This window comes from Ceratotherium simum, chromosome 37 (assembly GCF_057802395.1).
Source record: "Ceratotherium simum simum isolate JZ-2026a chromosome 37, ASM5780239v1, whole genome shotgun sequence".
In the NCBI taxonomy this organism is placed as follows: Eukaryota; Metazoa; Chordata; class Mammalia; order Perissodactyla; family Rhinocerotidae; genus Ceratotherium; species Ceratotherium simum.
This window is the reverse complement of record NC_141936.1, coordinates 20,114,297-20,125,591: the sequence shown is the minus strand read 5'-3', so window position 1 is coordinate 20,125,591 and position 11,295 is coordinate 20,114,297. Positions and strand designations below refer to the sequence as shown.

The following is an 11,295-nucleotide window of genomic DNA, read 5'->3' as shown; positions in this document are numbered from 1 at the left end:
TTGCTAGGAGACCGCGGGCCGTTATGCCAGCGCGGACTGATGACGTAACCACTGCTTCCGGTCCCTGGCGCTTCTCTTTGGCAGGAGCCAGGTCAGTAGGGGGGCTGGGCTGGGTAACCCAGGGCTCTGTGCGCCGAGGACGAGGGTGGGCCATGCAACGGGTGGGCCCGAGCCTCGCACCCCCCGGCCCCCCGGAACTGGCCTCCGCCGTACGTTTGCGGCGCGACGGGCGTGGGAGCCGGGGCCGCCCGAAGGTGCGCTGGGGGTGGAGGAAGCGTCTGGTAGTGTGTGGCCTGAGGCTTCAAGGCACCTGACCCCAGGCTTCTTGGAGCTGGCGTCGCCAGGGCCCGTTTTTTCTAGGTTCCGAGACCTGGGCCTGAGCTCTCCACATTGGGACTCCAGGGGTCATCTGGATTGTGCCCGACCCGCGACCCTGCCGGTTTTTCCCTTCCAGCATGATCCGCTGGGCCTCCAGTGCGTCGCCTGGAGGAGCCCACTCAACCTGGACGAACTCTTTGGCAGCCTCAGAACGTCCTTGAGGAGGATGACTGAGACACTATGGGCCACGCGCTCTGTGCCTGCTCTCGGGGAACTGTCGTCATTGACAATAAGCGCTACCTCTTCATCCAGAAACTCGGGGAGGGGTGAGTGTTTGGAAATCACTTAGCTGGTCCCCAGGGTTGTGATTGGGGGACATAAGTCTGCACGTGATAGGGGCATAAAGGTTTTATTCTCTAACGTATCCTGTAACTCACCTGACGGAGCCTAGCTACACGTAGTCAAGAAAGTGGATTCTGGGGCCAGGCCTCCTAGATCCACGTTGTGTGACCTTGATAAGCCATGGTTTCTTCATCTCCTTAACGGAGATAATGATCTTGTGTCACTGATGGAGCTGTGAGGATTAAAAGAGAGAACACATATAAAATGTCTCGGTCAATGCCTGGTTCATAGCACCTGATAAATGTTGACTATTATTTATTTAATATTTATTGAGCATCTGTCATTTTCAGAGCATTGCATTATGACTGTGGAACCTCAAAGATTACTATGTCCCTGCTCTTGAGCTCAAAGTGTAATAGTCTTCAGATGTCTCTTAGAGCCACGTCTTGGGAGGGTTTCTAATAAATGGGAAAGACAGCCCCCTCTTCTCCCAGGGAGTTCTTCTGGGTCCAAGCCATGTGGGAGATGACCATGGTCCTTCACTGACCCCTTTGGCCCACAGTGGGTTCAGCTATGTGGACCTAGTGGAGGGGTTACATGATGGACACTTCTACGCCCTGAAGCGAATCCTGTGTCACGAGCAGCAGGACCGGGAAGACGCCCAACGAGAAGCAGACATGCATCGCCTCTTCTATCAGCCCAACATCCTTCGCCTTGTGGCTTATTGTCTGAAGGAGCGGGGCAGTAAACATGAGGCCTGGCTGCTGCTGCCTTTCTTCAAGGTCAGAAAGTCTCCTGGCTACAGAGGGGGTTGCAACAGAGCCACCTCCCAAGGCCTATGTGAGCAGGCAAGCATGTTAGGAAACAGAAGCCATGTCCTGGGTTTGACCACTTGGGGTTCAGAGGAAGCCAAGGGTGACTGTGGAGTGTGTGTGGTGAAAGGGTCGATAGGCTTTTGACATAGGGAAGGGATCAGGCTCAGGGAGCAGAGACTTGAAAAGCCTCTCCAACTGTGGGGAAACTTGTGTTGCAGAGAGGTACGTTGTGGACCGAGATAGAAAGGCTGAAGGACAAAGGCAACTTCTTGACTGAAGATCAGATCCTTCGGCTGCTGCTGGGTATCTGCAGAGGCCTTGAGGCCATTCATGCCAAGGGTTATGCCCACAGGTCAGTGGGAGGGCCCTGTGTCCCTGCTGGGACAGAAAGGAAGAGCCTCACCAAGAGAAATGAGAGATCTCTGCTCTCCTCCCATGATTCTTTTGCCCTCTGGGATTCCAGCTTCCCTGTCCAGGGACACTCATGGGTCATTTCCACTTCCCTACAGGGACCTGAAGCCCACCAATATCTTGCTTGGAGATGAGGGGCAGCCGGTTTTAATGGACTTGGGTTCCATGAATCAAGCATGCATCCACGTGGAGGGCTCCCGCCAGGCTCTGGCCCTGCAGGTAAGAGAGTCTCCAGGTTCCTTTGCCCACCTGCTCCCCATCCTTGACCCCTTCTGCTGCATGCCCCAGTTTGGTCACATGACCATGACCTGTTGTCCCACTTTTGAGCTCTGGGGCCACTGTTCCAGGACTGGGCAGCTCAGCGGTGCACCATCTCATACCGGGCCCCGGAGCTCTTCTCTGTGCAGAGCCACTGTGTCATCGATGAGCGGACTGATGTCTGGGTGAGGAGCATGTGGGTGGGAATCTGGGTGGGGAGGAATACTGCTCTGCACCTACGGTGGGGGAGAGGAGCAGGTTTCTGGTGCATGGGGCCCCAGGAACCATATATATCCCCATCCCCCTTGACTTCCTTCCTGGGAACTGTCACTGTATTCAGTTGCTCAGGAAGTGGTTAAATCCTGGGGTACAGCTAAATGTCAGGGCTGAAGGCAGTGACTAAGCAAGGGGTGCAGAGGCCTCTGGCTAACTGGCAGTTTTCTCTGAGCCCTGGTGGTGTGACATGGCTGAGGTCGGCATAGTCCTTCTGGCTTATGTAGTCTCCTTTCACTACAGAATTAAGAGGAGAGTGATCACCTCCACTGGTCTTCTTCCAAGGAATAACCAAGTTATGCTCAGTCCCTAGGCTGTGTGCTATATGCCATGATGTTTGGGGAAGGCCCTTATGACATGGTGTTCCAGAAGGGTGACAGTGTGGCCCTTGCTGTGCAGAACCAACTCAGCATCCCGCAGAGCCCCAGGTGAGCGGTAACGGGCACTAAGTATTTCAGACTCCTCCCTGACATGAGCACAGTCGGAGCCTTAGCACGGGGGATGGGTGCCCTGCAGTCACCCTGCCCTCCTCCCACAGGCATTCTTCAGCACTGCGGCAGCTGCTGGCCTCCATGATGACCGTGGACCCGCAGCAGCGCCCTCACATTCCTCTCCTCCTCAGTCAGTTGGAGGCACTGCAACCCTCAGCTCCGGGCCAGCACACTACCCAAATCTGAATAAACGTGGCCACATTGAGGACGTGGCCCCTGTGCCTTGGAAAGAGTCTCCCATCCCTCACTGGAATCTGTCCATTATATCCAGGATGCTCTCTTGTATTTGAGGGCAGCTCAGTCTTCTTTCTCTGCTTCTGCTCTCTTCACCCAAGAGCGACAACGGGACAGGGGCCCTGAGTTGGGGTGTGGGGGGGATGGGGAAGGGGAAACGGATAGAATATGTCAAGGCTCTGAGCAGGACTGCTGAGCTTCCATCATGTCTGCTCCAACTCGAGGAGCAGGAGAATGTATAAATAGAATAAAGTGAAAATAGCTTGGTGTGGATCTTAGCCTCATTGTTCCTACAGTGAGAAGAGGTGCAGGGGGTCTGGAGTCTGGGTGTCATTTCCAGGGGAGCAGCCTGGGAAGAAGAGGGACTGATGTAGAGTCAGGAATGGTGTGATTTCATCGTTCCATGTAAGGAGGCGGGTATCCTTACCTTAGAGCTGGCTGGTTGGCGGTGGGCAGTTCTAGCTTGTCTTGATCAAAAACATAAAGCTACTCTGGCTCAAGCTGACTTCTATGCCAAGAACTGGGAGCAGGGCCCCCTAAAAGCACCCTCAACTCCTTTCCTTCCTTTGGTCCCAGGGGCGGGTAGCTTAGTCAAAGCAGCCCAGCCGGTTTGCCAGGCAAGGGCTTCTGGGTGGAGATACCTGAGGAAGCTTTGAGACATAGCAGGTCTCCCAGCCTCAGCCTGGGGGCAAGGAGAGTGGAGGGGGCAGCCATTTTGGCCCAGTCTCGCCCAGATGGTTCTAGCTCACACATGGTTAATGATTAATGAGGCCACTGTGGCGTGGCAGTATCCAGCTGCCACTTCCTGCCTAGTCTGCTGAGTAAACAGGGGCCCTGCCTTTGCTGGGCTTGAAACCTGTTCCCCAGGGAAGGGCACTGTGTCCCTGAATCAGCAGGGAGGGGAGGCAAGGGCAGGGTTGGCATCTCCTGCTCCTGAGATTGAAGCTTCTGCCCCCCAACCGTGCCCACCCCCACATGCTGACGTCAGTGTGGGTCCTGGGGTGCCTATTAGCAAAGTTGAGATTTTCCCCAGGGCCCTGGCAGGAGGCTCCCCCCAGCTAGCACAGAGGCTGAGGGCAGAAAGAAAGCACAAACGGGAGACGACCTGACTTTTAATGGCACAGCCCTAGGCTCTGGCAAAGCAGCAAGGCAGACAGTAAGCTATGCAAAGCTGCTGGGAGACGCAGGGACACACAGAACTTGAGGAGATTGCCCTTGTTCCCTCCCATCCCCCAAGCTTATGACTAGGCTCCATGCCCAGGAACTCTGGGCCAGCTCAGCCCCACTCCCAAGCCCTCATAACACAGAGATGCTTGGGCCAAGCCTTGCTTCCAGAGTTGGTGAATGTAGAAGCAGCAACAGAATAGGGTAGCAGTCTAACTCTCAAATACAGAAAGTGCTGGACTTTAACTCCTACTTGGAAAGGAAGTGAAGACTCGTATCCTACAGCAGCTTGTGGCTGGACAGACAGATCCAGGGTTCGGTCCTCATTTCCTCCCTATCGTGGGCGCCCCTAGGACCTTACGTCAAGGAAGGCGACCCTGGGGTCATGTTTCCTGGGCCTGGCAAGGACCCCTTGGCAGGTCTCACCTTCAGCCATGGAAGGGAAAGGGTCATGAGCAGTAAATAGGGCGGCAGCAGAAGCAGCACAAAGGGGAAGCGGCAGCTCGGGCACTCACAGAAGGGACAAGAGACCGTGCATGGAGACCGTTTATTTCGAAAGGATTTTGCAATAAACATAGTGCGTGGGCTCCAGGCAGCTGTTCTATTCTTCTCCCTCATCCTCGTCCTCATAGGAGTCGATGCCCACCTCCTCGTAATCCTTCTCCAGAGCAGCCATATCCTCCCGGGCCTCAGAGAACTCACCCTCCTCCATGCCCTCGCCCACGTACCAGTGCACAAACGCCCTCTTGGCATACATCAGGTCGAACTTGTGGTCCAGGCGGGCCCAGGCCTCGGCGATGGCGGTCGTGTTGCTCAGCATGCACACGGCACGCTGCACCTTGGCCAGGTCACCCCCGGGCACCACAGTGGGTGGCTGGTAGTTGATACCAACCTTGAAGCCCGTGGGGCACCAGTCCACGAACTGAATACTGCGCTTGGTCTTGATGGCAGCGATGGCGGCATTGACATCCTTGGGCACCACGTCCCCGCGGTACAGCAGGCAGCAGGCCATGTACTTGCCGTGGCGGGGATCACACTTCACCATCTGGTTGGCAGGCTCGAAGCAGGCATTGGTGATCTCTGCCACTGACAGCTGCTCATGGTAGGCCTTCTCTGCAGAGATGACTGGCGCATAGGTGGCCAGGGGGAAGTGGATGCGAGGATAGGGCACCAGGTTGGTCTGGAACTCTGTCAGGTCCACATTGAGGGCCCCGTCGAAGCGCAGGGAAGCTGTGATGGAGGAGACGATTTGGCTGATGAGGCGGTTGAGGTTGGTGTAGGTCGGGCGCTCAATGTCCAGGTTGCGACGACAGATGTCATAGATGGCTTCATTGTCCACCATGAAGGCACAGTCTGAGTGCTCCAGGGTGGTGTGGGTGGTCAGGATGGAGTTGTAGGGCTCGACCACGGCTGTGGACACCTGGGGGGCTGGGTAGATGGAGAACTCCAGCTTGGATTTCTTGCCATAGTCGACAGAGAGCCGCTCCATGAGGAGCGAGGTGAAGCCAGAGCCGGTGCCCCCTCCGAAGCTGTGGAACACCAGGAAGCCCTGAAGTCCTGTGCACTGGTCAGACTGCAAGGTGCGAAAGAGAAAGAGCAATGTAGGTAGGGGAGGGGTCTGAGGAATGCTATCTTCTGGTCCCATAGAAGCCTAAACTATCTCAGGAGTCAGGGCAAAGATGATGAGTATTCCATAGCAGCAGCACACTCTGGAACACATACAATTAGAGATGACCCCCTGAAATAGATCTAAAAAAAAATGTTCCTGACCATTAACGTGGTCTCAAAAGCTCCCTCCTTTCATCCCAAATTCTCACCAGCTTGCGGATCCGGTCCAGCACAGGGTCAATGATCTCCTTGCCAATGGTGTAGTGGCCTCGGGCATAGTTGTTGGCAGCATCCTCCTTGCCAGTGATGAGCTGCTCTGGGTGGAAGAGCTGCCGGTATGGGCCATTTCGGATCTCATCTGGAAGGGCACAAACCACAGCGCTGTGCTCAGCAGGACCCTCCCTCCCCCAGCCTGGTAGCTTCGGTCAGATGTATGGAGGAGCTCCTCCTTCTGCCAGCCTGAGATAGCAGGGTAAGAGAGACACCCAAAGCTGCTGCCCAGACCAGCCTGCGATAAGTTTGCCTTCTTTAGCTTTAAACAGGGCGAGCGTGCAGGGCCAGGAAAGCCAGGTCTGGACACCCTCCCTCCAGAGAGAAGCTTAGAGTCGCTCTCCACTCCCCTCAATTCCACCCCCTCTTCCTCTCACCAATCACAGTGGGCTCCAAATCCACAAACACTGCCCGGGGCACGTGCTTTCCAGCACCAGTTTCACAGAAGAAGGTGGTGAAGGAGTCGTCCCCTCCTCCAATGGTCTTGTCACTGGGCATCTGCCCATCAGGCTGGATCCCATGTTCCAGACAGTAGAGCTCCCAGCAGGCATTGCCCATCTGGACACCTGCCTGCCCCACATGGACTGAGATGCATTCACGCTGAGGGGTAAAGAGAGGGGACACAGCATAAGCCCCAGATCTACAAGTCCTCACCTGATGAGCCTCTCTCCCACCCTACCACCTACCAGCTAGGATGACTCAGTTGGCAAAAGTAGAGGCTAGGGCTGGGCAGAGGTCAGAAGAGGCTGGCAGCCTGCCCAGGCTCCCCTGCATAGGACTTCCCAGCCTCAGTCTACTCCGTGGGGACCTTCTCAAGAAAGAGCTGCAGCTCCTCATGACCCTGCCACGTTCTCAGGACACTCAGGGAGGACGGAGAGGGCAAATGCATGTGAGCAGGGCAGACACCGCAGTAACTGAGACAAGGACAAGCGACTTTCCAGCTGTTCCTGACCTTACTCCCACAAACCAGCTTCTCAAGAACCTGAGAAGGCACAGAAGGTTTTCCAGAGCTGGGAGGTCATAGCTACAGGCCCCCCACTGGGTTAATTCTTTGCTTTGAGGATGAACAACTAGAATTTCATATTACCCTCTCCCCCTTTCTTTTCTGTGGGCTGCAGAGGCATCTCAGCCTTCCAGTCTGGCATTAACTGACCACACGCCATCAGGATGCCCTCTCCCCTCCTGCAAATCCCATTTGGCTCTGGGGATCAAGCCCATCTGGCTCCTCTCCCCACTTCCACCTCCCACACTCTGGGTGTCTTCACCATCTTCAACAACCGCATAGCCCTCGCGGAAAAAGCACAGCCGGCAGGTGCGGGCAATAAGGGGCAATGAGCGGCGCGGGCACTGGGACACTCGCTGCCCTAGGCTCATCCCTGCTACTCTGAAATTAACCCCTGAAGAGCCAAAGTGGTGCGGGCGCAGGGCCCGCGCACCCTCCCTTCCCAGCACCGAAATGGCGGGGTGAAGGTTTCCAAATACCCAGAAAAGGAAGCGGAACCTGCGGTGAGGCCCCGGAGGTAACCCGCCCTGCCCTGGGCAGAGTGAGCGGCATCCTGCACCCTGGCCCTGCATTCACTCCCCTTCTAGATTCTTTCCAGTTACATCCCAGCCGAAAGCGAGGATTGGATTTCGGCCGTGGTCCCTGGGCTATAAATACCACCCCCTACACACACCTCTCTCCCCTCCCCCCAACCTGGCCTCGGCCCGCGCTCTCGCTCAGCGCCAGCTGTCTCTGCCCGTCCGTTCACCCGGGGTCCGGCTGGAGAGGGGCCGGCTCGCCTCACGAGGCCGAACCCCATTCCCGCCACCTCTCTGGCCTCAGAAGCGGGGTGCTGAGTCACGGAGGGGGGGATGCGGCTAAGAGGGATGTACACAGTCGGAGGAAAAGGGGATGCTGCACCCAGTAATCTGACCCGTTTCCACCTTCTTGCGCCAAGCACGTGTTCGGTCAGTTCCAGGGACTGGAGGGATGGCGGGGAGGCTAGGGACCGAGGGCAGCCAAGCGGGTCGTCCCTCGCCCGCGGAAAGTACTGGGCGCGGGACTGCGTGACTCCCCTCCGGAGGGTTAGGGCACAAATGCCTGGTGGAGCAGGAGGAGATTTCCAGGAGGACTCCTCTCTGCTAGTGAACAATCCTACCTCCCGCCCCCAACCCCACTTCCCCAGACTCCGAAAGTGGACAACACGGCTTGGCCAAAGTCACCAGGAGGGGGTGGGGGGAATGCAAAAACCCTCGCATCTCCTCGAGACCCTGAACGCCGGATGGAGGGCCCCGAGCATCCCGGGAGGAAGGGTCCCCAAAGGAGAGGGGCAATTAGGGACAGGCGCGGGCCGGCGGGGCCGCACTCACCATGGTGAGTCCGGCGGTAAGTCTCACACAGAGTCCGGGTGACGGGTCTCAGTGAGAAGTGCGCTAGCTGCAGTGCCGCACCGCTCTTATAGGTGGGGGGCGGGCCCGCGCGCTCCGCTCGCCCACTGGGGGCTGGGCGGCCCGGAGGCCACGCCCCCGAGGGGTGGGCGGCCCCGAGGGGTGGGGCCAGGGCTGGTCCCCTCCCCCTGCGGCGCAGCGATCCCTCACCTGTCGGACTTGGGTTACGTGTAGCCGCCCGGGCTTTAACCCTTCGCTCCCGGGTTTGAGCCGACACTCCGGCCTCCCGAGCTCCGCTGCGGGAACGCAGGACGCACTGCCAGGGTGCTTCTCGCCTGCACCTGCGTCATGGGGGCGCCGGTTGCTCAGGTGCTCTGATTTGGGCCGGGTGCTGGAGAGACTGTCCTTCCTAAGTGGCTGCAGCCGGCCTTCGCCCGTACTCTCCTCGCCCCGCCTCCTTGGAAGCTCCGGCCGGCTGCCTGGCTCCGGCCCGGGGAACCCCTTGCAGCGGCACGCGGTCTGCTGGTCCCCGGCCCGGACGGCTGGCCTTCGCCACCGCCTGTGGGCGGCCGAGGACCGGGGGCTGCACAGCCTGAGCCCCAGGGTGCCGATCCCTTAAGCTGCCCCGCAGAGCCGAGCCCCGCAGCCTATCTGCTAGGACCGACCCCTGGAATCTGCCGCGGCTCGCCGGCTGCCCACCGGTCAGTGGCCCCGTCATCATCGCCGTCACTATTAGCGAGCCCTCGCCACTGCCACCTGCCCACTTGCCTGCCGCCAGAACCGCCGGAGCTCTGGCCTGAAGCTCTCAGGACCTGGATTCGCATCCTGACCCGCCCTCTGTGAACTTGGGCAAATGGCTTAACCTCACCGAGTCCTTGGCATCCTCGTTGGTGACAAGGAGACAATGATTCCACCCTGAAAGCGTTGTTGGGAGGTCTCAGAATGTTTGTTGACTGTGAAGAGGAAAAAAAGAAAATGGAAATTCTGACATCACGTTCCTGTCCTCTTCTGATCTTAAGTGGTAGGCAGGACCTGCCACCTGCATCTTAAGGCCCTCAGAGCTCAGGCCGAGATTTCAGCAGAAGCTATTCCTGCTTTCTACATTTCGTTTCCATTTGTTACAAGAATGGGCTTTTCAGTCTACTTCTGCTTTCCCTTACATGTCTTACATGTTCTAGCTGTCTCCTTCACTGGGAAAATCATCAGGCCAGTGCCCCACATGCCCATTGGCACGTTCTTAAGAAACCTGTCTCCTAGGCTAGTCACTTGGAAAAGATTCACCTGCCTCTGTTTCCTAGGGCCGGGGCTGTCTGACAATACAACAACAGGATGAAATAGCTAGCAATGGCAACTTTCTACCAACAAATAGCCAATTGACACCTTACTTAGGCAAGGCATGGAAAGGAATACAGTGAAATATGACAAGGTCTCTCTTCCCAGTAGACTTGGCCATCTGGTTGGGAGAACAAGACTCATTCATAATAAAAGAAAACTGACAAGGGCATGGAGTGAGGCTGTTGCAGGAAATGGGGTCTTGGTCTCTACAGAGCAAGGACCTTGGTGATTACAGGACACATGGCCTCTCGCAGACCTTCCCCGGCCCTCTTTTTTCCTTGTGTACCCCCACCCCAGCTGAGTGAGTATCGTAAGAGACTTGAGCTATCTTAGCAAAACCATAAACCTCTTTGACCTTCAGTTCAGGTTCTTCGTTTGTAAAACTGGGATAACAACATCGGATTGTGAGGATCAGATGAATTTAGGGATGTGTACATGCACAGCAAAGCACCGTGTAAGCAGCTGTCTGCATTCTTAGAGCATTTTATTCGTTTATTTTAGTGCGTGGAACACATGCTGCAAGTATTTGTGTACATGTCCATCTTACTAGATAGCAAACTTGTTGAAGGTAAGATTGTATCTTATTTATCTTTGTGTCCCTGGTTCCTAGTCTGGTGCTTAGCACATGATAAGCATTTGCTAAGTGTGTTTCAGATGAATTGTGTCATTTCAGAGATGGGACTAAAGTTAGGGTAAAACTCTAAGAAGCCAGAAGTTGCAAATTGGCAGCCTGGAGGTCAGATTTCCTCTCAGAAATGTTTTGTTTGACCCTCACAGTGTTAACCCCCATAGCGTTCAGAAAATGAAAAACATCAGGAATTGTCTTTGTGTTGGGGAATCCCCAAGACACCCCCCCCCCTTAGGAGATTTGCTAGAAGGATTCACAGGACTCAGCATAAGGATGTGCTCACAGCTAAGGTTTATTACAGTGATGTAGGAAGGATACACAGCTGGCTCATGTGGGGAAGATATAAGCAGAGTCTGAAGGAACCTATGGCCTCTCCCTCCCATAAGGGCTCACACAGCATACTCTTTCTCCAAAATGAAAATGGAGCAACATTTCCCTGCAATGTTTCTGCCCAAGGAAGCCCATTAGAGACCCAGCACCCAAAGTTTTTAGTGGGGGCTGGTCACATAAGCACCTCTGCCTTGCACATACCAAAATTCCAGACTCCTAGAAGAAAAGCAGACGTTCAACATAAACCATACTGCTTACACACGTCGTAGGCACAATAAACCATCCTTATCAGTTAACTGTTGACTGGGAGCACTCTAAGAGCCAGTTCCCAGATGCCAAGAGCCAACTTTGCAAGCAGGACTTTGTAAGAATAACAGTCTCAGGCTGCTGTTATGTTAACTCTTTTCTAGACAGTCATAGAAAATCCAGATTTCTTGAAAAGAATTGG

The 11,295-nt window shown here is 55.8% G+C and overlaps 2 protein-coding genes across 6 annotated transcripts; one reads left to right on the top strand and one right to left on the bottom strand.

The window, feature by feature from the left end:
* The first annotated feature begins 57 nt into the window (after positions 1 to 57).
* On the top strand, positions 58 to 3,279 carry STK16 (serine/threonine kinase 16). 5 transcript variants are annotated; one of them, XM_087424781.1, is made up of 8 exons: positions 58 to 91; positions 455 to 644; positions 1,223 to 1,508; positions 1,694 to 1,827; positions 1,985 to 2,105; positions 2,234 to 2,329; positions 2,724 to 2,845; positions 2,956 to 3,279. In XM_087424781.1, exons 2-8 carry the CDS (start codon positions 559 to 561, stop codon positions 3,092 to 3,094), a joined length of 984 nt encoding a protein of 327 aa, XP_087280907.1. In that variant the 5' UTR covers positions 58 to 91; positions 455 to 558; the 3' UTR covers positions 3,095 to 3,279. The 5 variants fall into 5 exon arrangements, with proteins under 5 accessions (XP_087280907.1, XP_087280908.1, XP_087280910.1 ...); XM_087424782.1 differs by lacking the exon at positions 58 to 91 and adding an exon at positions 139 to 254; XM_087424784.1 differs by lacking the exon at positions 58 to 91 and having other exon boundaries at positions 261 to 644; positions 1,305 to 1,508.
* A 1,560-nt stretch (positions 3,280 to 4,839) lies between these two features.
* Positions 4,840 to 8,617, bottom strand: LOC101394465 (tubulin alpha-4A chain). The gene is made up of 4 exons (XM_004427586.3): positions 8,537 to 8,617; positions 6,562 to 6,784; positions 6,124 to 6,272; positions 4,840 to 5,879 (listed from the first exon to the last, which is right to left on the bottom strand). The coding sequence occupies exons 1-4, from the start codon at positions 8,537 to 8,539 to the stop codon at positions 4,908 to 4,910; spliced, it is 1,347 nt and encodes a 448-aa protein (XP_004427643.1). The 5' UTR covers positions 8,540 to 8,617; the 3' UTR covers positions 4,840 to 4,907.
* Between the last annotated feature and the right edge of the window lie 2,678 nt (positions 8,618 to 11,295).

Coding starts and splice junctions, on each gene's coding strand:
- STK16 (XM_087424781.1), top strand. CDS start 559: ATGGGCCACGCGCTCTGTGCCTGCTCTCGGGGAACTGTCGTCATTGAC. Junction 1,828..1,984: donor GCCAAGGGTTATGCCCACAG/GTCAGTGGGAGG, acceptor ACTTCCCTACAG/GGACCTGAAGCCCACCAATA. Junction 2,106..2,233: donor GCCAGGCTCTGGCCCTGCAG/GTAAGAGAGTCT, acceptor CCACTGTTCCAG/GACTGGGCAGCTCAGCGGTG.
- LOC101394465 (XM_004427586.3), bottom strand. Junction 6,273..6,561: donor TTTGGAGCCCACTGTGATTG/GTGAGAGGAAGA, acceptor GTGCCCTTCCAG/ATGAGATCCGAAATGGCCCA. Junction 5,880..6,123: donor TGGACCGGATCCGCAAGCTG/GTGAGAATTTGG, acceptor CGCACCTTGCAG/TCTGACCAGTGCACAGGACT.